General features: G+C 39.6%; 1 protein-coding gene across 4 annotated transcripts in view; it reads left to right on the top strand.

Annotated features, from left to right (window-relative positions):
* LOC131137988 (polypeptide N-acetylgalactosaminyltransferase 10) overlaps window positions 1-25383 on the top strand; it is a 119518-nt gene that overhangs the window by 70644 nt on the left and 23491 nt on the right. For all 4 annotated transcript variants that reach the window (XM_058086507.1, XM_058086510.1, XM_058086511.1 and 1 more), the window contains 3 exons: window positions 15153-15255; window positions 15385-15523; window positions 18704-18870. In XM_058086507.1, the coding sequence (XP_057942490.1) occupies window positions 15153-15255; window positions 15385-15523; window positions 18704-18870 (409 nt within the window). The remainder of the gene's footprint in view (window positions 1-15152; window positions 15256-15384; window positions 15524-18703; window positions 18871-25383) is intronic.

The following is a 25383-nucleotide window of genomic DNA, read 5'->3' as shown; positions in this document are numbered from 1 at the left end:
CCAGATCAACGCCGGGCACCAAACGAGGGACAGGTGCAGCAAGGCAGCCTGTCGTTACGCAGTGAGAAGTCCGTCTTTTAATTACAGCTGCAAGTGTTATGGAGATGATTTTTTTTTTTTTTTTTAATGTTCACATGATTAAGCTAATCCCCGGACACTAATTTGAGGCCCGCTGAGTGCCTCACAGTGCTTAGCCTCTCTAAGAGTAATAATAATTTTCTTTTTTCTACTTGAGCAGGTCCGCTTTCAGGCCGAGTGAGGATTGTAACAATTACATTTTTGATTCTATGTGCTATGATTCGCCAGCTAATGTTCAAAGAGCTGCCCCCCCCCCCCCCCCCCCCCACACACACACACACACCTTGGAAATCTTTTACATTTTTTATGCAGCTTTCATCCACGCACACGGACCAACAGACCCGTGATTGTTAATGGTCCCAAAACATCTGTTGTGAAGATACAACCATATAATCATCACCCGTGCTGTGTTTAAAGGAGCACTGAATTATCAGCACCTTTGGTGTTAGCAGTACGACACGCCTCTGCCTTTAGTTGCCCCGCGAATACTCAGCATTCCACGTAATTCCAATGTCAGTTGAGCGATTATTTGTTATCACTTGTCAAAAATACAAAAAAAATGCAGGTTCTTACATTTTTTTGTTTACCATCCAAATCCTTAAAACTACCAGATGTGCAGGAAACTTTGTGGTTTGTTAGTCAAAGATTAAACCATTCCAAGTTCAAATTCATAATTTGTGATCTTGAAACCTTTCAAAAGTTAAACTCAGCAGTTTCCAAGAGTCTCCCTGACTGTTTTAAATTCAGTGCATTCTTTTGATTTTTTTCCCCTTTACATTATAGATAGATAAATAGATGACATCAAATATGAACAACAATGTACAGCGTAAGCAGTAAATTGCACAAATAATTTAAATAATTTTGAATAAACAATAATTTATTATTATTAAAAATAATAAATAATAATAATTATTATTACTAATAATAAAAAATAATATATAATACAAATATATATAATAAAAAATATTATTTCTCATTATTATTATAAAAATAATAATAATATATAATACAAATAATAACAATACAAATATATATAATAAAACTATTATTTATTATTATTATTATTATTATTATTATTATTACTATTATTATTATTGCACTACAGTCAAGGTAATTGGGTTGTTCATCAGCTACCCCCCCAAAAAAATCATCAGCTGCGGTGACCGTGAACTTAAAAGCTGCAATGTGCCGGCTTGTAGAACATTATTTCCTTTCTGTATATGACTTGTTTAGAGAGCAGACAGCCCACTGTCGCTAACACCTTCTTCTCCAATTTTGGATCTACATTTGCAATATAAATCACTTGTGATGTATTGATTAGTTCCAGCTGCAATACCATCCTTTTGGTAAGCCGTAGCAGCAGTGGTGTCCAAAGTGTGACCCTGGGTCAATCTGTGGCCTGAAGCTGGTTTGTTGTAGAATATTTTGTTAAAACACACACAGTGGAAATGCAGGCTTGATGAGGCTTACCTGTTTACCTGAGCGTAACTGTACCCTGGCAAACTCAACGGTATTATTTGGTGGAAACGCGGCTATATTGGTACCATACTTTTTAATGCAGCCGTCCTGCAGTGTCATTTTATTGCCCTGATGCACCTTCCCTTAATCCTTCTTCAAACCAGCTTGCGGAATTGTTCCCCCCCATGCTATTAATCTTCTGTCCCCCTGTGTTGTGTGACACAACATAGGTGTTCCTTTTTAGTTCACATCTCTTTAAACCGAGGCGAGCCGGTGTAGTTTTTTTAATCTCAAACTTTTTTTCCCCAGCAGCCTGGACCGTGGTCTAGCACCGCTGAACAGCTATTTGAAGATTGACGCACTGTCTCTGACAGAAAATTACTGCATTTCTTGCTCTGCTAGACCGTGGCCCTCCTTGCTTTTACTGTGAGCTGCTCACAAGAACAGCAGTGGATGTCACTGTTGGTACTTAGGAGGCTTTGATCATTACACACGGACACACAAACACGCTTTTCCTCCCGCACATTTTTTTTTCTCTGCCGTTCATTTGAGATGTAAAATGATGCAGGAAGCAGAGGCTCTGTGGGCGAGGTGAAGGTAAATAAAATGATAGGAGCTGCGGAAATGGTGGGGAACAGTGTGGGTGCCATCCAGTTCAATATCGTCTCTGCACACAGTAATGAGCAATCTGCAAATGAGCTCTTAGGTTCTTTTCACCTTTTGTTTGTATGCACATTTATCTTGCTGACTTAAAATCCTGAGTGGAAATGCTGGAAAGCATGAGAGTTTAAGCAGCGTTTCCTACAGGGAAGCATGCGGTGTCGCCTTCATAAACTGGGCATTACTGTCAACTACTGGGCTGAAGTGTGGAATAGAAGTTTGTTAGCAACTAAAAATATTTAATAAAAATCAAATCAGGGCGGCACGGTGGTTGAGTGGTTAGCGCACAGACCTCACAGCTAGGAGACCAGGGTTCAATTCCACCCTCGGCCATCTCTGTGTGGAGTTTGCATGTTCTCTCCGTGCGTGCGTGGGTTTTCTCCGGGTACTCCGGTTTCCTCCCACATTCCAAAAACATGCTAGGTTAATTGGCGACTCCAAATTTTCCATAGGTATGAATGTGAGTGTGAATGGTTGTTTGTCTATATGTGTGTATTTATATATATATATATTTTATTATTATAGTCAACCTATCGCAATACACTGGTGTACTTCACTAAAGAAATGTAAAGCTAGGTAGGTCACATCATCTATCTTCAGGAATTCTTTTCTACTGTTGTTGTGCCTCGTTATTTTTATCTTGATCATGTGTGATTGTGGGGTTCATCAGAGGTGAACATTATCAGTGATGAGTCATACGGCCCCGAGATATGAGGTAGGGACCAAGATGTTCCAGTTTTTGTATACCTCCTTTTTGTTTACATCATAAGCAGAATTCTTAGTTATCATCTCATGGCCTGGTTGTTGTGAAAAAAAATCCAGGGGAGCTGCTGAACAGTTGCGTTCCACTGATTTTTGTTCCTCTGGCCAATGGTTGGAAGCAGTGCATCTGCCCCCCCCCCCCCCCGGTTTCATGGACTGACGCTAGCGGGATTAGGGCCACTGAGACAACTGAGTTGCAGATCATTATGTAAGCCACATCTGTCCTCTGTCCCCTATCCCCCCACCAAAGCCAGTAGCAATACGAAGGGATAATGTCCTGCTACAGAGAAGAAGCCAGGGGAAAGAATGGCGGAAAGACATTATAAGGATGATGTTGGGTTATCATGCAATGACAGAAAAGGTGACCAGCCAAGTAGTTTGGCTTTCTGAATGCTGCCAGTGTTGTTGGTGCACAAAGCAGAATCCTACAGGACAGGATTACAGCGTCTGAACAGATGTAAGGGAATATATGCGGATAATCACTTAGATTGTTATACTTACCAATAGTGTTTTTTTTCAGCAGTTGGTACATTCCAGCTGCAAGTTCAATTCCACCCTCCACCCTGTTCTCACCGTGCATGCGTGGGTTTTCTCCGGGTACTCCGGTTTCCTCCCCATATTCGGAAAGCAGGAAGTGAACAAATGTAACAGTTACTGATTGTAAAAGTACCAGATGGAGGGGTAGGATTTAATAAGCTTTGCTTCTTCCTACTCCTTTTGGACACGTGGAACTGTGAACTGATTATGTGATGCATTCAATTGTAATCTGATGCATGTTCAAATGAAATAAAACCATTACCATTACATTCCAAAAACATTTTGGGTTAATTGGTGACTCTAAATTGTCCATAGGTATGAATGTGAGTGTGAATGGTTGTTTGTCTATATGTGCCCTGTGATTGGCTGGCGACCTGGACTGGTGGAATTGAACTCGGGTCTTTGACTTCATATTTGGTCCCAAATACTGTGTTGGAATGCATAAGGTTAAGGTTTGATGACCTGATTTAGTGCTAGGGACGTGTCCATCCATTTTATTCTAGTCTCGCCGATCCCATCCCACACTGATCAATCAATCAATCAATCAACCTCGTGGAGGAAGCTGATTTTATCCAACCTTTAAAATCCCACCCTCGGCCATCTCTGTGTGGAGTTTGCATGTTCTACCCGTGCATGCGTTGGTTTTCTAGGTAGGTATGAATGTGAGTGTGAATGGTTGTTTGTCTATATGTGCCCTGTGATTGGCTGGCCACCAGTCCAAGGTGTACCCCGCCTCTCACCTGAAGACAGCTGGGATAGGCTCCAGCACCCCCGCGACCCTCGTGAGGAAAAGCGGTAGAAAATGAATGAATGAATGAATGAATGGTTCATTCCACTGCCCATCTAGGAAGACCAGCCATTCCCAGAAGAGTGCCTGTCCAAAAGCTAGTGGTTACTGATGGTGGACCAGAGTTCCACAATTCCCAATACGGTCTTATCTTATTGTCCAAAATATCTTTGTTTACCAGAATTTCAGAGAACGACATCCTTCATATGATCTGTGTCCATTGATGTTAAGATTAATTTGCCATGAATTATCATTTTGTTTCTACACTGTACCACGGGCTCATAATCAAAACCACCGACCGGCCGCACTTTGGACAACCCTGGTTTACGTATTTCATCTGGACGGTAAAGTGAAATGATGGAATAGTGTCTCCAGGCTCTGTCTTCTTAACACTGTCATGAGTCATGACTCCCATTAGTCAAAGGCTGGGCTGCGTGCTTGTGGAGTTCTTCTGCACACTTGCACACCTCGCCTTTCACCGCAGTGCTAATGCTCACACCCCGGGCTTGTGGAGGTGCCCCTGCATGTGTGGATCTTTGCTCCCACAGAGAATAATTATACTTATGCATGCTTACGCATAGGGGTGTAAGAAAATATCGTTTCGGCGATATATCGTGATACTTCGTTCCATGATACTGTATCGATATTAAAGTATTAAGTATATTAAGTATGATATGGATATTTTTAGGCATTTATCATAGACTGTACATGGTATTTATTCAAGTGCAGACACGGCAAAAGTTCATTTCTGATTTTAATTTAAACCTCCGATCGTTAGGTGGCAGCACTTATGTAGTCAATTAGGCAAGAACGTTGAGATTCACGAGTGAAACGTCCTCACACATAAACACAACATGGCGGAATGCAAGCACATAAGAGCGGCCCCTGCGGCGTACAAGGCTGAAGTGTGGACACATTTTGGATTTCTACACAAAGTCGGGTGTGCAGAAATTGACAAAACCCATGCCGTTTGTAAAATGTGCAAATCTGCGAGTCCACTTAGCGAGACACCATGAGGACCTGCCGCTTGCAAGCAATGCCAAGGTTCTTTTGTATACTACTACTAAAAGTAGTACTGTGATATTGCAGGTATTGTTTTTCAAATTGATATCACTATTTTGTTAAATAATGGTTATTTCAAGCATCCTAAAATGACTTTTTACTGATGTTAGTCACTTTGTTCCACAAAAATACTGTTCTGATGGTGTATAAGTCTCTGCAAGATAACTGTATACTCTGCATTTTTTCACAGCGAATTGAATGTGAACATTTGAGCAGGATCTTGAGACATAATTATTATTTTTTTTATGTTTTTTTTTTGTAAGTTTAAATCTGGATGTTTAAGGTTTATTTATTCAAATGCTACACTTTAAGTTTATACAGGGGAGAGTTTGTGTTACAGCATAACATACTGTTCTAATGGAATAAAAATGTGTTTAGTAAGTGTATATTGCTGGTGTAATTCATTTTTTTTCCAGGAAATAATCTTTAAATACTAGAAAAACAAAAAAAACATATCGCCTTGTTAACAGTATTGTGATACATTGTATCGTGAGCCTAATATCGTGATACGTAATACGTGCTACGTATTGTATTGCCAGATTATTGCCAATACACACCCCTACTTACGCATATTGTTTGAGTCACTTTAGTTAAGTGACCCCACCAACGAGCCGATCCTACTTTATTAAACACCAAAAAACCGACCAGAATTCAGCTCATGGGATGAAGTGGAGTTGTTATACAACTTCATGTCAAAAAAATCTGAACTATTCCAATATATAAAAAGGATCTTGAAAAAGAGGGGGAATATTATATTTAGGGTCTTCTTATATTCAGCTCAAATATACACTGCACGTATTTGTGTACCCACAGAGTACAGCATGATTAAGCTTTGTTTGTGTCAAGGCTGAATCCCTGGCTTGTCATTGGCATTGATGGCTGTTCAGGTATATACTGACTCACTGTTTTCCTCACTGTTTTTACACACTACAAGGGGAGCAACATAAAAGTCTGCAAACAGCCCTTTTCACTAGAATGAAGTACACATTTTCTACCGGCAGAAAGCGAGGAAAGTAGCCATCTGTCATGGCCTTTGTCCAGCATATCTGGTCACAGTGGAGCTGTAGATAATGACTTGTGTCGGGAGATGAGAGGCTGTGAGGCAGCCCTGCAGGGGTGTGCTTCCAGGGAGGTCTTGGAGGATGCCTCAATCTCTGCTTGGCCAACCTCGACGTGTACAGCAAAAGAGCCGTGCAAGTGGAATCCCAGGGGGTGTCGGTGGGAGCTTTGGAATAGATCCACTGACAAAACTCCCCAACTGGCTTTTTCTAGAAGTGTTTCTCTCATAAAGAAAAGGGAAACTCGCATTGCAGTCAATGCCAGAAGTTGTTTTCTCAACTCGTTTGGATGTTTTATTCATGAAGGTTTTTTTTTTTCCCTTTGGCCTTCACCTCAGATTGTATGTTGTTTGTTTTCTCTGTGCTCCTACTCATTTGACTTATCATTTATTCAGTACTCATTTGCTTTACACTTGCACTATGGCATCCTATTGGAATACTGTAGTTGTAAATGATCCTTCTATAGCAGGGGTCTCAAACACGCGGCCCGCGGGCCAAATGTGGTACACTAGTTTGAGGCCCCCGCCTTGATATGAAAGTTTAACGTTAGTGCTGCCCGCGCAAGTTTGATATGGATGCTCTATGGTATCATGTACCCAGAAAAAATTATTACGTTTGATTAATGTTCATGTTAAAGGTTAAATAACTGTTAATAGTTATCCTCCCTATCCGTGTGGAAGTGGTAAGTTTTTGGCTATTTAAGTTTAAAGGAAATAACTTGGAGGCTACCGTTTAGGTCGCTAGCGCTCTAGTTTGCGAGTTAGCATGTGTCTCAAGACCCTGCAGTTGCATGTTGTAAATAAAAAGAGAATAAATGTGACTATAGTCGTGTTTTGTCATGTCTACAGGGCTCTAATAATTCTTTGTTAATTTTAATCTGAAAAAAATAATTTGTCTACCCACCAACTATATGTGGTTTCTTAAGTTTTTATTATTTGCCATTTTATTATTATTATATTTATTTATTACTGATTGATTTTCTTTATTGTTGATCTTATTTTGTGTAGAAAAATAAAAAGTGAGAACATTTCAGAACAGTGGAATGTTTTATCAGAGCTTTTCTTGTAGAAAATCTTAACCAAAGCAAAGTTTATTCATTTTTCTGTTTTTAATAAATTTGTTCTTTTGGTTTTTTTTTTTTGGAAAACCTGATGCGGCCCAGCCTCGCCCAGACCCTAGCTCCAGTGGCCCCCAGGTAAATTGAATTTGAGACCCCTGCCTTAGACAAATATTCAATGACTGCTAGTTGGTAGGTTCCAACGGTGCCTTTACTTGAGCAAGTCAATCTGATTTACGGGGGTCAAAATCTGGTGCGCTACCCTGTTGTGTATCTGTGAGAAAAGAGCGCAAGTGCATGCGTTGACTCATTTTCAGCCTTTTTTTGTGTGCAGCGATTCACAAGTACGATGAATGTAATAGCAGGCGTGGTTTACCTTCGTTTTAGTTCATGAAACAACAACTTCAGGGAAGTTTGGCCATCTGTCAACTTACTCGACTTCATGGTCAACGACTAGACTTCATCCTTTCAGGGGTGAATGTTTCCTGCCGTGGCGGCCTATTTTTAGACAAAGCAGGTCGGTAGCTTTGTTTTCTGTGTGATGAGGCAAGACAAGGAGAGCAAATGGACTTGTCTGTGAAGTGTTTGAGGAAGGGAGAAAAAGGATGGAGGACAAGGAACAGCCCGATCTGGAAGAGGAACAATAGATAATTGCATCTCCGTGGGTTTGCGTTGGAACAAGAGGGCTTCCTTTGCTCACCTGAAGCGTCTGTCGGTGCTCAGCAGGAGGTCTGGCAAAGAGAGAGAGGTGACGTAACGACCTTGACACGGTTGACCTCTTTTACAGTTTGCGATGTCGGAACTAGATTTCTTGAACTGTTCCAGTCTATCCGTTGCTAATTTTTTTTTTGACAAATTCCACTGTACTACGCATCATCTGCTTTCTCCCCACCAAGTTTCAGTGTTTAATTTTAGAAATTTACAAGGCTGTAGGCTCAGGGCAAAAATGTTCTCATAATGAATGTATGAGGCTGTATGAATGCAGGCGAGAATATGAATTTTTATCGTGCAGAAAGAAACAAATGCGTTTCTCTTTTTCACCAGGTGATCATTCATTCATGGAAGACAGTGGTATTTCCAGAGCAGCCAACCTTGAAATATGAACGTCTAGTCTGAAGACTTTTCGAGAGAACCTGACCATGCCTTGTACAACAAATAGTGGAATTTGGAATGTTATGATAAATACAGTATATTGAATGAATGAATGAATGAGTGTTTCTTTGGTGTGGTGCTGTTGTATCATTGAATAATGTACCCTTTCAACATCTGTTGATGGTCTAAGGCAGGGGTCTCAAACTCAATTTACCTGGGGGCCACTGGAGCTAGGGTCTGAGCGAGGCTGGGCCGCATCAGGTTTTCAAAAAAAAAACAAAAAATCGCATTTATTAAAAACAGAAAAATGAATAAACTTTGCTTTGGTTCCGATTTTCTACAAGAAAAGCTCTGATAAAACATTCCACTGTTCTCAAATATCTTAATTTTTATTTTTCTACACAAAATAAGATCAAGAATAAAGAAAATCAATCAATCATTAATAAATAAATATAATAATAATAAAACGGTAAATAATTAAAAATTAAGAAACCACATATAGTTGGTGGGTAGACAAATTATTTTTTTCAGATTAAAATGAACAAAGCATTATTAGAGCCCTGTAGACATGACAAAGCACGACTATAGTCACATTTATACTCTTTTTATTTACAACATATTGCGCAACTGCAGGGTCTTGAGACACATGCTAACTCGCAAACTAGACAGCTAGCAACCAAAAGGGAGCCTCCAAGTTATTTCCTTTAAACTTAAGAAAGCCAAAAACTTACCACTTCCACACGAATAGGGAGGATAACTATTAACAGTTATTTAACCTTTAACATGAACATTAATCAAACGTAATATTTTTTTCTGGGTACATGATACCATACAGCATCCATATCAAACTTGCGCGGGCCGCACTAACATTAAACTTTCATATCAAGGCGGGGGCCTCAAACTAGTGTCCTGCGGGCCACATTTGGCCTGCGGGCCACATTTGGCCTGCGGGCCGCGTGTTTGAGACGCCTGGTCTGAAACCTCTGGCGGCGGTGGTGTTGGCGGTGGTGGCGGTGGTGGCTGTGGGGGCGGCACCAATCCTACCCTGCCCGAATGAATAGCAAACATAATCTGCTGTCGGGCGGATTACCCGGCCACCACAGCAGCATAGAAATGAGGTTCGAGGCAGCCATCGTTTCGGAGAAGCTTTTCCTAATCCTCAAATCCTTCCACAGAGGTCACCGGGAGGAAACTAGATGACCATTCACCGATTTTGACTGTGGTTACGTTATCCCAATACAAATGTTGTCGGTATCTCTATCTCTAAGTGTGTTTAGGTTAATACCAGAAATGTAAATGTATCTTTTTTGCTGAATCATGTCATAGTTGACGCTGGGGCGCACACATTAACCCTTAGACTGGACCCTACACTCTTTTATAAGTGGGTCAAAAATGACCCATATTAGAATCAATGTGTTTTTAAGCCATTTTTGCCATTTTGGTTAGGAATAATGCTATAGCATACTTGACTATGGTCTACAGTTAATTTATTCCTGACAGCCAAAGTTGATAAGAATCAGTGGTTCCTATTGGATTCCATAGAAAATGCATGCGGGTCATTTTTGACCCACTTATGGAAGGTTGGGGTAGTAACACAAAACCAAAAATGTCCTAAAGTGTATAAAAGGTAAGTTAAAAATTTGAATGGCATGATATCAAAAACATATTTTTTAAGGAATACCTGGAATTTGAAATTTTAACAATTTTTAATTACGAAGATATTTCAAGAAAACAACCTGACCGGGTCATTTTTGACCCACTTTTGGAAGGTTGGGGTAGTAACACAAAAACAAATATTTCCTAAAATGTATAAAAGGTCATTTAAATTTCTTAATGGCATGATATCAAAAACATGCTTTTTGAGGAATACCTGGAATATGAAATGATAACAATTTTTAATTCCGAAGATATTTCAAGAAAACAACCTGACCGGGTCATTTTTTACCCACTTATGGAAGGTTGGGGTAGTAACACAAAAACAAAAATGTCCTAAAATGTATAAAAGGTAAGTTAAAAATGTGAATGGCATGATATCAAAAACATGTTTTTTGAGGAATACCTGGAATATGAAATGCTAAAAAATTTTAATGACAAAGATATTTCAAGAAAACACCCTGACCGGGTCATTTTTGACCCACTTATGGAAGGTTGGGGTAGTCACACAAAAACAAAAATTTCCTAAAATGTATAAAAGGTGAGTTAAAAATTTGAATGGCATGATATCAAAAACATGTTTTTTGAGGAATACCTGTAATATGAAATGATAACAATTTTTAATTATGAAGATATTTCAAGAAAACAGCCTGACCGGGTCATTTTTGACCCACTTATGCATCTAAGGGTTAAAGATGCTAAAACCAGTCCAACCATGTACTCACACCCCTAAATGTCTTCCTCATTGGACTAGTCTACGGAAATCTACCATTCCATCTTCGACTTCGGTCACATTTCACCTGATTGGGATGCACACAAACAGTTGTGCCAATCCCTGTGCAAACACTGATTGACACTTGGCCTTTTGTCATCAGTTAAATGGCCACACTAAAAGGCTGCATTAAATTTAATGAGGAAGGGTCACGCTGCCAGGTGAATGAAACCGCTGCATCGCTGCTCAGTTGGCGTCTTTCCTCTCTTTCTACTCAAAATTTCTAGGTCTGATTTTTGCTTGTCGCGTACAAGACGGCGCGTGTGCAGGCAGCCCGAGTGTGTCATGTCCCTCTAATGTCCTACTGGGCGCTTTGTGCCGCTCCTTGAATATTAATAGAGCGTAGAAGGGCTTTGAGTAGAGCGATTTGATGGCAGCGTGGAGGTCTTGATGATGGTGATTAGAAGAGTCGAGGAAGGCGAGACGGCAGGATGTAATAAGACACTTTGTTTTCTTCTGCCTCATCAGTGGTGGATCACGGGGCTGTGAATGAACAATCTGATGAGCTGGCTGATATGGAAACACGGCATTTCTGTGGTGTACTAGCCTGGGATCACAATATTCTGTACAAATATGAAGTATTGGAAAAGTAACATTGTTTTGGCGTATTTACCAGGGCTTTAATGGAACCTTTCTTTGAAATCATTGCAATATGGCATGTTTGTTCATTATGTTGTGGCAACACTTACAATTTACTTACCTATCCCAGCTGGTCGCCAGCCATTCGCAGTCATTAATTACAGAATACATGAAAATGAACTTTATAATTTTGCCAGCCTCATTATATTGGCATGTGCATTAAGTGTCTTTTTTCCACTCTGTGCATTGTCTTCAGTACTTAGAACAATGGCATGAACGGAGTGAGTCATACAGTGGGTGGAGGCGGGGCCGGTTACATACACAGGTGATGTAGTGGAAATGAATTGGTAACTGCTATGGCGTGGAGAAGGGGTAGGATTTAATAAGCTTTGCTTCTTCCTGCTCCTTTTCAGACATGTGTAGTAATGAGGTGTTGTGTGTGTGCATGTATGTATATTTATATATAAATAGATATTGTAAGTGTATTGTATTATAAGTGTATATGTGAGAAAGAATAATGTAACATAGTATGCATGTCTGAAATAAATTAAGAAGAAATTAGAAGTATATTGCCATGTAGTAGTATGAGTCTACTACATATTGTCATGTTTTTTTTTATAAAACATTTTTTGAAATTTATTTTGAAATTAAAAAAATATTTTTTTTAACGGAACAACATACATAAATGACTGCTAATTTATTTTTTTTTTTTTATTACTTGGCCTGTGTATTTACTGTTTGTGTTGGTTTTATCATACGTATATGTAGCCATGAAATAGTTTCCTGGAAATAAAGCTGTATTAAAGTGTGCTATTAACTTTTAAAAACATTTAAAATCTTCAAAAGAAAAGCTCCTTTTTTTTTTTAGAAAGAAGTTTTTCTCCTCTGTTATATTGTTTTTTCCTCCATATTCCCTTATAGATTTTTTTTATTGCTAAAAAATAATAATATTGTTCATTTGTCAAATTATGCATTAATACAGTATTGTGAGTTATCCGTGATTCCCACTCCAAGTTTCTGTTTTCCAAGTCTAAGTTTAAAATAGGAAAAACTTCCTTCTTCGTTATGAAAGCAGCGCATGCTGTGATTTTAAGGCTTTTCCGAGCGCGACCATATCCCCCCATCTGTTCTTCAACATGATTCAGAATTTTTCCGACTCATCCTCTTTTACTGTCCGTCTCGATTACGTCCTTTGCCTCTGAGCGCCCACCCACGCTCTGTCCAAACACGTGTGCACATTACCTAAAAAACTTTCTTCTCCTTGCCGTGTGTTTCAAGGTCTTGTCGAGCGGCTACAAAAGCCCCAGAGGAACATCACGGGCGACGTGCGCTGAAATTTTAATCAGGGGAAAATGGGGCAGCACATTCTAGCGTCTTTTTTAGTATAAATTTTCACAGATGGACTCTTTTTGCTTGTCTGGTCCTCGTGTGACTCACAGAAAGCATCCATCCTTGACAGAGTGGAGACGAGGTAAAACAGGACCAGGATGCTTGGTTTCTTCGCCGTAGTGTCGGGGGCATGTGAGAGGATGGTGAATAATGGCCTGCACGCTCATCTGCCTCACACACACACACACACACTACTTGACATTGAGTCGCAATTCAGGCTTTTCTGTGTCAGATTCACCCAGACCTTGATGGGTGCAGAGAGAAGCGCTTCATTACAACAACTGTTGGGCCTTTTGTTGGTTGCTAACTTCCTGGAAATGGTTTTCAAATGTGTCTGTTACTGTAGTGCGCCAGTGATATGTTCACTTCCTGCTTTCCTAAAACTTAAATTATATTAGGAAAGCAGGAAGTGAACAAATGTAACAGATTGACACTTGGCTTTTTGTCATCAATGGCCTTCTGTTCACTTCCTGCTTTCCTAAAACTGAAATTATATTAGGAAAGCAGGAAGTGAACAAATGTAACAGTTACTGATTATAAAAGTACCAGATGGAAGGGTAGGATTTAATAAGCTTTGCTTCTTCCTACTCCTTTTGGACATGTGGAACTGTGAACTGATTATGTGATGCATTCAATTGTAATCTGATGCATGTTCAAATGAAATAAAACCATTACCATAATGTTTATCACATTGTTAGACATGTTTTTGTTAGCATTTTAATGATCGATCTACAAGAAATTATTAAGCGACTCACGCGTATTCCCTCCTGAGTGCCTCGTCCTGGTGCCGTTCGGCTGTAGCATTTTTGTATCCTTGTTAAAATGTATTGCTCCTGCTGTCATCTTCCTCCTGGTTCTACTCTTTGAAAAGTAGATTAATTTAGCTGGTTAGCTCATGCTTGTTCTTTTTCTTCTATTGTATATTGGCGGTTAGCATGCATCTCACAGATAGCTAGGTTGCTAGCGGCACAAAGGTGATTGATTGACAATGGTCTACAACCAATCTGGACACAGAACACAATAGGTGTTTTTTCCGTTCGCCAATAAGGACTGTTGTGGCTCTATCTATATGTAGCTCGTACTCGTACAGGCATGTAAACACTGAGACGAAGTGGAGCTGCACACAGACGCATACAACAGCGATATTAAGATCTAATACACCACAAGGACGCAGAACACAGTGTACATCCATATGTTATTTTAAAAAAGCAACGTCGCACAAAGGTACACTGCAGTGTAACAAGGGAACATTTATGTATAATGTTTTTTTATCAAATGTTAATGTTAATTATGCCCAATCCAAAGATATATGGCAGCATGATAAATATTTTTACAATGTAACGTCATGTAATGTAAAAAAAATATTTAATTGATAATTGTCTAACTGACAATTACTATTGTAGCGCACACATTCACACGCGTGACAACACACACAGTTTTGTTATTCGGTGTCATATTACCGTGAACCAGGAGACAGATTAATAATGCATGCCAATTCATGGCATGTTAGTCGTGCCATTTGTATTTAAAGCACCGGGTTAATTGCCCCATCCCCGTTGAACTAATTATTTCTGCATTGTGCTATGATCCTGTAATGATTTGAATTCATATGAATGTCACTTAGCATGTGGAATGGCTAAGTAGATAAACAAAAAAAAAAAAAAAAAGCTGCCGTCCCTGCCTTTTCTTTTTGCATGTTGAACGGCATCTTCTTCTCATGATGTGCGCTCCTATGTACCGTATACAAGGCCTCCGCTGATTTGTGTGTCGCAGCAATTGATATTCATCTCACTAGGTCGCCGAGCGTAAAATAGAAGAGTACACTTTCTGTGGGGAAGCTCTCGGTGGAGCAGCGAGAGGCTCCTGCTTGGGAGAAATCTCTTCACTGTCACAGATATTGTCAGGAAAGAAAAGCCTGTTACAGAAGTTGTACTTCTGAAAAAAATTTAGTTTATCTCAGGTTTCTGGATGGATGGTGTTTAATGGTTCAACCTTGCACTCAAAACAACATTTTTCGCCATTAAAATACGTGTTTTCCACACAAATGTGGGATTAGGGTGTATTATTTTTCATGAAATTCGAAACGACATGGATTCTTTCAGAAAATGAATGAATCAGAATCCATTTTTTTGCATAAGTTGTATTTTGATCGCATGCAAATGTCGGCCAAAATTATATGAAAAAATGTTATCTTTTTTTTCTTTCCAGGGTTTGAATCGACTACGGAAAGACAATCAACTTGGACGAGATGGCGTTTCAAGGAAAGACTGGCACGACTATGAAACAATCAAAAAGGATGCCTCCAGATCCGGTCAGTCCCTAGTCAGCCATGACCCATATAGACCCATATATGTTTGCTCATCTAATGTAATTTAAACATTGAATTGGAATCCTGCAGCTTCTTACTGTATGTTGAGTGACTGCAAACCGTTTGATTCAGGTAACGGTGAGCAGGGGAAACCGTTCCCGCTCACGGACGCCGACCGTGTGGACCAGGCCTACAGGGAGAATGGCTTCAACATTTACGTGAGCGACAGGATCTCGCTGACTCGCTCCATCCCTGACATACGGCATCCGAAGTGAGTCTTAATGACTTATAACAATGTAACATTAAAGAGTGGAGGCAGGGTCACATTAATGTTGGAACACCAGTAGGGGTGTCTTCATAGTTGAATCTGAGTTGTTAGATTTTGTTCATGGTCGTCAAATGGCGAGCCCTACAGCATCATTCAAATACGGAAGAGTCGATACCTAGCTCTAAATGTCACTAAAAACTCAACAGCACACATCTTGTGCTGGAAGACACAGCCAACAGACATCGGGAGTGTTGTCGCTGTATCTATGCTGCTGTTGTTGACGGAACTAGCATAAGTATGTGTATCAATGTGCCTTGAAAATAAGTTTCGGTAGTGTTTTTAATGGTAATGGTTTAATTTCATTTGAACATGCATCAGATTACAATTGAATGCATCACATAATCAGTTCACAGTTCCCACATGTCCAAAAGGAGTAGGAAGAAGCAAAGCTTATTAAATCTTACCCCTCCGTCTGGTACTTTTACAATCAGTAACTGTTACATTTGTTCACTTCCTGCTTTCCAAATAGAGTTTAAGTTTTTTTGTTTTTTTGTTTTTTTTAATTTATTTGTTAATTTTTATTTTTTTATTTTTTATCAATTTATTATTTTATTTTATTTCATTTTCATTTTCATTCATTCATTCATTTTCTACCACTTTTTCCTCACGAGGGTCTCGGGGGATGCTGGAGCCTATCCCAGCTGTCTTTGGGTGAGAGGCGGGGTACACCCAGGACTGGTCGCCAGCCAATCACAGGGCACATATAGACAAACAACCATTCACACTCACATTCATACCTATGGACAATTTGGAGTCGCTAATTAACCTAGCATGTTTTGGTTTTTTTTGGAATGTGGGAGGAAACCGGAATACTCGGAGAAAACCCACGCATGCACGGGGAGAACATGCAAATTCCACACAGAGATGGCTGAGGGTGGAATTGAACCCTGGTCTCCTAGCTGTGAGGTCTGCACGCTAACCACTCGACCACCATGTAGTCCTAGTGTTTCAAATGTAGTTCTTCCCTGAGATCATATTTCTCCTCTCTTGTAGAGAAGTATTGGATGACATTTTTAGCTAATTGGTTATCAAATCATCAAAATACGTCAGTATACTGCAATAGTTATATGTTATCATCAGTATACGTGTTTGTTTTGGGGCTTCTATCGACAAAATAGGTGACTAGGTGAGTCATGTCAATGCAGTGTCACATGAACAGGTTTTACGGACCGTGCAACAACATACAGCCAAAAAAAAGAAAAACATTCGCTTTCAAATGTTCCCAGTTTGTACCCAATAACCCTCGGACAAAATGGCAATTTTTCTACAACACAATAAATCCTCCAGAGTCAACATGAGCAGTTACTTGTGAATGGATGTAGGCCACAGAGGACTGCAGGTTTAAACCGCAGCCAAGACTGCAGCAAGCAGGTTATCTCAAAGATTGGCACTCCATCAAAAAAAGAATCTCCCAGCTCGTCTTCGGCAAGGTTGAAAAAGCAGCACACTGGCGCAGAGATGTTTTTAGGAATGTACTGGGACACATCTGAGACTTCCTCCCGTGAATCGGGAGAATCTTTTTTCATTAGTCGCAACTAGGAATTAAGTTTAAAATAAGAAGTATACTTTAAAAAGTATGTTGATAGATGAGTTATACTGAATGGAGTGTGGTTTTCCAAAAGATGGTGAAGTTTTCGCATAGAAATTCACAGATTATACCGACCATAATCATAATAAATTGTCAATACCATCACCATATTCTTAATATTTTCTATAATTGTTCGTATTTTGACCATAGTTTGTAGGCAATTTGTTGTCAATTTGTTGGAATTTTGTATTTGCATTTTTTTGTGTGTTTTACTGCTTTTTCTTGAGTTGATTGTGCAGTCGGCGGTTGAGACCCGAGTTCAATTCCACCCTCGGGTATCTGGAGGGAGTTTGCATGTTCTCCCCGTGCATGCGTGGGTTTTCTCCGGGTACTCCGGTTTCCTCCCACATTCCAAAAACATGCTAGGTTAATTTCCGATTCCAAATTGTCCATAGGTATGAATGTGAGTGTGAATGGTTGTTTGTCGATATGTGCCCTGTGATTGGCTGGCGACCAGTCCAGGGTGTACCCCACCTCTCGCCCCCGAAGACAACTGGGATAGGCTCCAGCACCCCCGTGACCCTCGTGAGAATAAGCGGTAGAAAATGAATGAATGAATGGTTGTGCAGTTGGCAAACATCTTATGATTTTCAAACTCTCGAATCCCTCATTTATCTTGCTAAATTGCTTCCAGAACCAACCGCGATAAGTGAATTTCCTGTGACGTTCATTTATTCTAAACTTAAGAAGGGTTGTGAAACCTAAAACATACCACTTCCACATGGAATGGGAGGAAACATTTTTGAAAGTGACAGTAATGTAACACAAGATAATGTCTCATTATTGTAATATAACTGACATCTAGTGACCACAATACTACTTATGTCTTGTCTTTCAATATATTTTTGAGTAATAATAGGCCCTGAGTCAACCACAAAACTAATTTATTAGTTCATCAACAGATTGAGGGAGCAAAGTGGAGAGGGGTCCTCTTAATTCCCGACTTAGAGGGGAAGCTTTACCCTTTAAACGGAGTATATTTGGAGTATAATCTTTTATTCTTTTGTGGTCGATCACTCCCATTTTGTATACGTCACATCACATACTGTACTTTGCCGGGAAACGTATTTCTTCCTGACAGGGTTTATTATCACTTCCCATCAAAGTCCTCATCTGTGAGTGCGACAGTACAGGAAGTTTTGTTGTAAGAAAAAAAGCTGACTCATTAAAGGACACAGTGCTGAAAATAAACATTTAAGCAGCGCTATTTGTCCTGCAAAGAGTAGCGGACTTGCCCTGGTTTTGTCACCGTTCAGCCTTCAGCGCTTTGCCACTACTTCCTGACCTCAATGTGGGAAGCAGAATTTGTTTTGTTTTTTGCCCCCCTGCCCCAAGATGATTTTACTGTAATTATGTGATATTTGTCAATGTAACTTACATTTAACCAACTTTATCAATGATGTCCAAGGCTGAAACGTCTTTTGCACTACCTGTAAAAAAACAGTTTTCCAATTTTGTTCCATTACTGTGCAATTTACACATCCAAGAATATTTTTAAGGCAGCACGTGGTAACTATTTTTATTTCTTTCTGTAGCTGTAAACAAAAGCTGTATGCTGAGAAACTACCCAACACCAGCATCATCATCCCGTTCCATAACGAGGGCTGGTCGTCTCTGCTGAGGACGGTCCACAGCGTCCTCAACCGTTCTCCTCCGCAGCTCATCGCCGAGGTCATCCTGGTGGACGACTTCAGCGACAAAGGTACGTCTGTTTCCTGCGAATGCACTACCAGAAGCCATCGGAATGAAATCTGCTTCTGTTTCCACCCACAACAACTTGGAATCATATCTTGCAATGTTTATACTGGAATATGAATGTGTTTTCAATAGATATCAGCTTGCCCTCTCTTCACTCTCCGCCCTCCCGCTACCTTCCTCAGTCGCTCTCGCCTACGCTCGCTTTCTTGCTTTGCACAAGCGACTCAGCCGAGCAGAACACTGACTCACACAAGAACATGCAAACACCCGAAACTCTCTTTCTGTCACCTGGAAAGACCTGGAAGGAATTGTGTATTAACTCTAGCTCAACTGGATCCCTATTAATGTTATCAGTACCAACCACGGTTCTGTCAAAGAGCTCACAGTCAATGTGCGACGTCATTTATTATGGAGTTTTAGACGTAGAATATTAGAAAAGTAATGTCACAATGTTACGAGAAAATTGGGGACTTTGTTTTTTTTTAACATCACAGAAAAGATTTGTTGTAATGTCACCAGGCTGTGATGGACTAGCGCAGGGCAAAAAAAATTATACTAAGACAAAAAACGTAAGATTTTATGTCGGAGAAGGGTCAAAAGAGTCCTCTGTCTCAAGAAAAAACAAAAAAAAAACAGGAGAGACCCATCTATGTTTGTATTAGCTAGCAGGTCCTCCCATCCCTTGTTGCTATAACGTTGGAGGAAAATTGTGGCGGGCGAGCCACAAGAAAAAAAAAACCTTGAAAAAATTTTTTTGTTTTTTTTTTACTCCAAAAAAAGTTTTTTTTTTTGTTTCCTTTTTTTTTAACCATGAAAGCGGACACAGGAGAGACACATCTATTTGTATTAGCTAGCAGGTCCTCCCATCCCTTGTTGCTAACGTTGGAGAAAAATTGTGGCGGGCGAGCCACAAAAAAAAAAACCTTAAAAATTTTTTTTTGTTTTTTTTACTCCAAAAAAAGGGTTTTTTTTTTGTTTCCTTTTTTTTAAACCATGAAAGCGGACACAGGAGAGACACATCTATTTGTATTAGCTAGCAGGTCCTCCCATTCCTTGCTGCTAACATTGGAGAAAAATTGTGGCGGGCGAGCCACAAAAAAAAAAACCTTAAAAAAATTTTTTTTGTTTTTTTTACTCCAAAAAAAGTGTTTTTTTTTGTTTCCTTTTTTTTTAAACCATGAAAGCGGACACAGGAGAGACACATCTATTTGGTCCTCCCATCCCTTGTTGCTAACGTTGGAGAAAAATTGTGGCGGGCGAGCCACAAAAAAAATATATATATATATTTAAGGAGGTAAATATATGTTGTAAAACATATAGTAAATATATGTTGTAATATGACAAGAAACATTTTACAACTTCACGGTATGTTCCTAATATTTTAAAACAAAGAAATGGAGAGTAAAAGCATGAAAGTCATGGTGTTATGGAAAAAGAAATAATTTTACAATATTTATTGTTGTGATGAGACAAAAACAACTGTTGTACTAAGAGACGACTCTATACTAAGTCATACTGTTTGTCGAGGAAATCAAATAATCAAACCTTTATATGTCATAATATAACAAGAAAAAAAATCAAAATGCCACAAGAAAAGAGTCATTGTTTTATGAAAAAACATGGTACTGTCACAAGTAGGCCTGTCACGAAAACATACTTTGTGTATGCACTCGCCAGCTGGCCCCGCCTCCCCCCACTGGTACAAATATTACGAATACATGTCATAATGTTACAATAATTCATTTTTCTATATGATAACAAAAAACTGATTTATTTATTGTTGAAAATAATCCTCACAGTCCCTTTTTAGTCGGTGTCTGTCCATCGTCTTCTACCTTGTCCCATTTAGGTCATCATATGCGTCGGCTGTGTCGTAGTCGGTCTATCTTTTCCTGGGCTGACGCGGCCAAAGCTCCTAAATCTGAGCTCCTGATCCATCAAGAGTCAAGTTATTACTGCGACCGCTGGCTGCCATGTTGCAGCTCTCACGGCTAATCTCTCGCCTCCGCTCACTGCTTCAACTTTACTTGAAGCTTTTGAAGTTGTAGTAATCAATCAGGGAAAAAGTGTACTTTTTTTTTCCCATGATCCATCCATCCATCCATTTTCCTCCGCTTATCCGGGTCGGGGTCGCGGGGGGCAGCAGTCTTAGTAAGGGAAGCCCAGACTTCCCGGTCCCCGGCCACCTCCTCCAGCTCCACTGGGAGGACACCAAGGCGTTCCCAGGCCAGCTGTGAGACATAATCAGTTTTTCCCATGATATTGTTATTGTTATTATATTATTATTATTATATTGTTATTATATTATTATTATATTGTTATTATAATATTATTATATTATTATTATTACTGTTATTATTATTATATTATTATTATTATTGTTATATTATTTTATTATTGTATTATTATTATTATATTATTATTATTAAATAAATAATAAATTAGCAGCTTCTCTCTTTGGTAATGCGCCAGGCCTTGTGGGAAGTAACACAGCGAGTTGAAAAGAAAAGCCGTGGCTGTCTTATTGGCTCTCATTGTAATTGGAAGTTAATTGACACGTCTATTGTTAGTCCAATGGAGACTGCTTGGATAAACAAAATAGATTATGTTGTTATGTTGTTCATTCATTCATTCATTTTCTACCGCTTTTCCTCACGAGGGTCGCGGGGGTGCTGGAGCCTATCCCAGCTGTCTTTGGGCGAGAGGCGGGGTACACCCTGGACTGGTCACCAGCCAATCACAGGGCACATATAGACAAACAACCATTCACACTCACATTCATACCTATGGACAATTTGGAGTTGCCAATTAACCTAGCATGTTTTTGGAATGTGGGAGGAAACCGGAGTACCCTGAGAAAACCCACACATGCACGGGGAGAACATGCAAACTCCACACAGAGATGGCCGAGGGTGGAATTGAACCCTGGTGTCCTAGCTGTGAGGTCTGCGCGCTAACCACTCGACCGCTGTGCCGCCTATTATTATTATTATTATTATTATTATTCACCCTGGCATTCAACAAACAACAGCCATCATAAAAAAGATTATTTTTGACACCTAAAAAAGTCACACTCAAGGTAAGGTATGGTAAGGTCAAGCTGTCCTAGAACCATTTGGAGTGTAGGCATGAATGTAGGTCCTCTTGAAAGCTAAGGAGATGTTTTGTTTTTTTTAAATCTCCCCAAGTACTACTGTGTAAGTTCTACCTGCATAGAGGAACATTAGTTTGAATACACTGAATGGTATTTTTTCTATGCACGTAAGTTGCTGACTCTAGCAGAATTGAGTTTAGTTTAGGTGTCATGAAGTTACTAATACACCCATCCTAACTGGATGTACATTGTGGGAAGTGTGCACGTATGACAGAAATGGAAAAACTGTTTGTTGAAGGAATGAGTGGAATTCGGCATGAAAAACCAGTCAGACCCGCTATAAGCCACCTCGCCCAGGTATGACAAGCTCCACCCTGGGAGAGCAAAGAGGAGGTCAGTTCACTCTTCATTAGGCTGTAATTGAATTTCCTTCAGCCCGTACAGGGAGCCTATCCACGCCTCGCTCTCCCTGCAGGGGGAACCTTGGCTTCAGCTTCCCAAACACCCCCCTCCCAGATCCTTTCAAGGTTAGCTCGGGCTAATGTGCTAGTCCTCTCAGCGCATTCCTTGTCACGGCATCTGTCATCTTACATGTCGGAGCAGCAGGGACGGGATGTAGAAAACCTGTTCAGGAGTGTTGATGAAAGGACTTGAGCGGTCCCAGTGTGGAAAAAGCTGACCAGAGACAATCCAATCACGTTTGCTTTGGTAGCGTGTATAGAAATGTATAGTCTATAGAGTCCTGAGTCGAAACCCTGCTTGGTGCTCACTGTTCGAGCACATTCGCCATTGCAACAGTTACTTTGGGTTAGGTTACTAGAAATTACAAAAATAAACGCTAACGGTCTGCAGTCTCCACTTTGATGACAAGCCAACATAATATCTGAATATTTCGAGTGTCATGACTCAACCGTAATTGACATTCTTCCAGTATTTTCTTGTCTTATACTCTCCAAAATAACACACATTCTATCTACTTTCCACTTCTATACTGTAATGTGTCGCATGGTTCTGTCTGTTTTAACCAGTTCTGATCAATATTAAATGTGTCACATGGTATCATTATGAGGGATGTCCGATATTGGCTTTTTTTGGCCAAAAACTGATATGTTGATATTGTCTTAACTCTTAATTTCCGGTACCGATATTGGCCGATACCGATACATGTAACATGACATATCTCCTGTGGTGGTATGCACACAATATTGGTTTAAAAAAAAAAAAAAAAAAAAAAACATTAGACCACATGAAACTATGTAATTTAATGTTACATTTTTTTTTTTACTAAATAAGACATCTGACTTGCAAGTCATGTTGCCACTTTGTATGTTAAAAGTTGAAATACTTAGAAAGCAGCTAGCGGGCCGGGTTCAAACGCATGGTGGGCCGCATGTGGCCCCCGGGCCGTAGTTTGCCCAACCCTGCTCTAGACTGTTCCCATCCTAACTTAATAATAATAAAGCTATACACTCGCACACTTGAACGTTACTATGAATTTTTACAGCAGGTAAAATCATCAAATTCTGGCATTTGATATTGCAGCTGTCCTAAATTTAAAAAGAAAACACTCATAAAAAAACAAATAGGCAGTGCTGGAAAGGTTGAAGGAAGTTCATTGATCGGTGTGCGTTTTATGAATGAATAAACCATACATACACAAAAAACCATTCATATACAAAAAAATAATAATAATAAAAAAATACAAAATATTGGTTTAAATATAGATTTTTTTATGCTGATATTGGGCCAATAATTATCGTACATGTCAAAGGATGATATTACAAATTCCATTGCATACAAAAAAAAATCCGAAATGCTGGAAAGGTTGAAGGAAGTTCATTGATCGGTGTGCGTTTTATGAATGAATAAACCATACATACACATAAAAAAATAATAATAATAAAATTTAAAAAATATTGGTTTAAATATAGATTTTTATGCTGATATTAGGCCGATAATTATCGTACATGTCAAAGGATAATATTACAAATTCCATTGCATACAAAAAAAATGACTTAATGCTCTTTTCCATGTCCTAGTTTTAGTTTTATGAGGCTGTTTTGGTGTCATCATGTTTCCATGGCCTCAGGATAGAAAGAGACGGACACCAAGCAAAGCATTTTTTTTTTTTTTTGGCAATTGTTGATTTTTTTTCCTTGGTCTCCTTCATAATTGAAGTATATTTTGGAAATTGAGAACTGCTCTCTGGGGACGCTTCATTAGCACCTGTTAAGAGGAAAGATGGAAGATGAAAGCCATATTTGGATAGCTGCCTTTTAATAAATGCTTGCTTGTCTGGGGATTAAAAATTAAAAGTTATCGTCTTTCTGGCTAAACTTTAAGTCTTTCGTCCATTCATTTTCTAACGCTTATCCTCACAAGGGTCGCGGAGGGAGCTGGAGTCTATCCCAGATGTCTTCAGGCGAGAGGCGGGGTACACCCTGGACTGGTGGCCAGCCAGCCAATCACAGGGCACATATAGACAAACAACCATTCACACTAACATTCATACCTATGGACAATTTGCTAATTAACGTGGGAGCAAACCAGAGTCCACAGAGATAGCCGAGGGTGGAATTGAAGTCCGGTCTCCTAGCTGTGAGGCATGTGTGCTAAACACTCAACCACCGTGCAGCCCAACTTTAAGTCTTTTCTTGGTTAAATTTCATTCTCCAATTCGCCGGGTGTTTTTGAGGACAAACGCAATAACCTAACACATCCTTGCAATCGTTATTATTGTTTCTATTTAATTGAAGCTTAAATTAAGAACAGGATCTGTTCCCCAAGGACTCGTATTCGTAATTGTGGAAGTCACTGCCAGCTTAATGGGGGCCATTTTAACAGCAAAACAATTACAAATGCAAGTTTAACTATTAAGCAACAGAGAATAAAATGAGCAAGGAGAAAAGAAAAGGCCAAGTGGGCGGCGTTTCGCCTTGTGGCATTTAGTATATTATGTTTTAATGGTCTTCCCCTGGAGCATGCTGAACGAATCAGTCAGGAAAGATGGGAAAATAAGCTCGATACTGGATTATGATTGTTGTTTTAATATTAACGACACACGCTTCAGTCGACCGTGTCTGCTTTGCTGAGGCAATAACTGCCACAATAAGTTAAGTTGGCAATAAAACTGAGCTTTTATATCCCTGAGCTTCCTTTTTATATCCCTGTGTGGATACATCCTAATTCGCCTTTTCCCACTCTTGTTAGCCATTGAATCATTTAACAGAAGTGATTCAGATTAAATATAACTCAAGAAAGATTTATTCATCTCATCTAAGCGCATAAAAAGGACATGGGGGAGCATTTTGGACGTATAGCGGATCTACGCAGTTAGATCTCATAAGAGCTGACGCTGTGTGTGACGTTATGCATGATGGCCATCTGAATTACAAAAACTTTGTGGAAATGATGGTTGACTTT

This window comes from Doryrhamphus excisus, chromosome 11, assembly GCF_030265055.1.
Source record: "Doryrhamphus excisus isolate RoL2022-K1 chromosome 11, RoL_Dexc_1.0, whole genome shotgun sequence".
In the NCBI taxonomy this organism is placed as follows: Eukaryota; Metazoa; Chordata; class Actinopteri; order Syngnathiformes; family Syngnathidae; genus Doryrhamphus; species Doryrhamphus excisus.
This window is presented reverse-complemented; position numbering and strand designations above follow the sequence as displayed.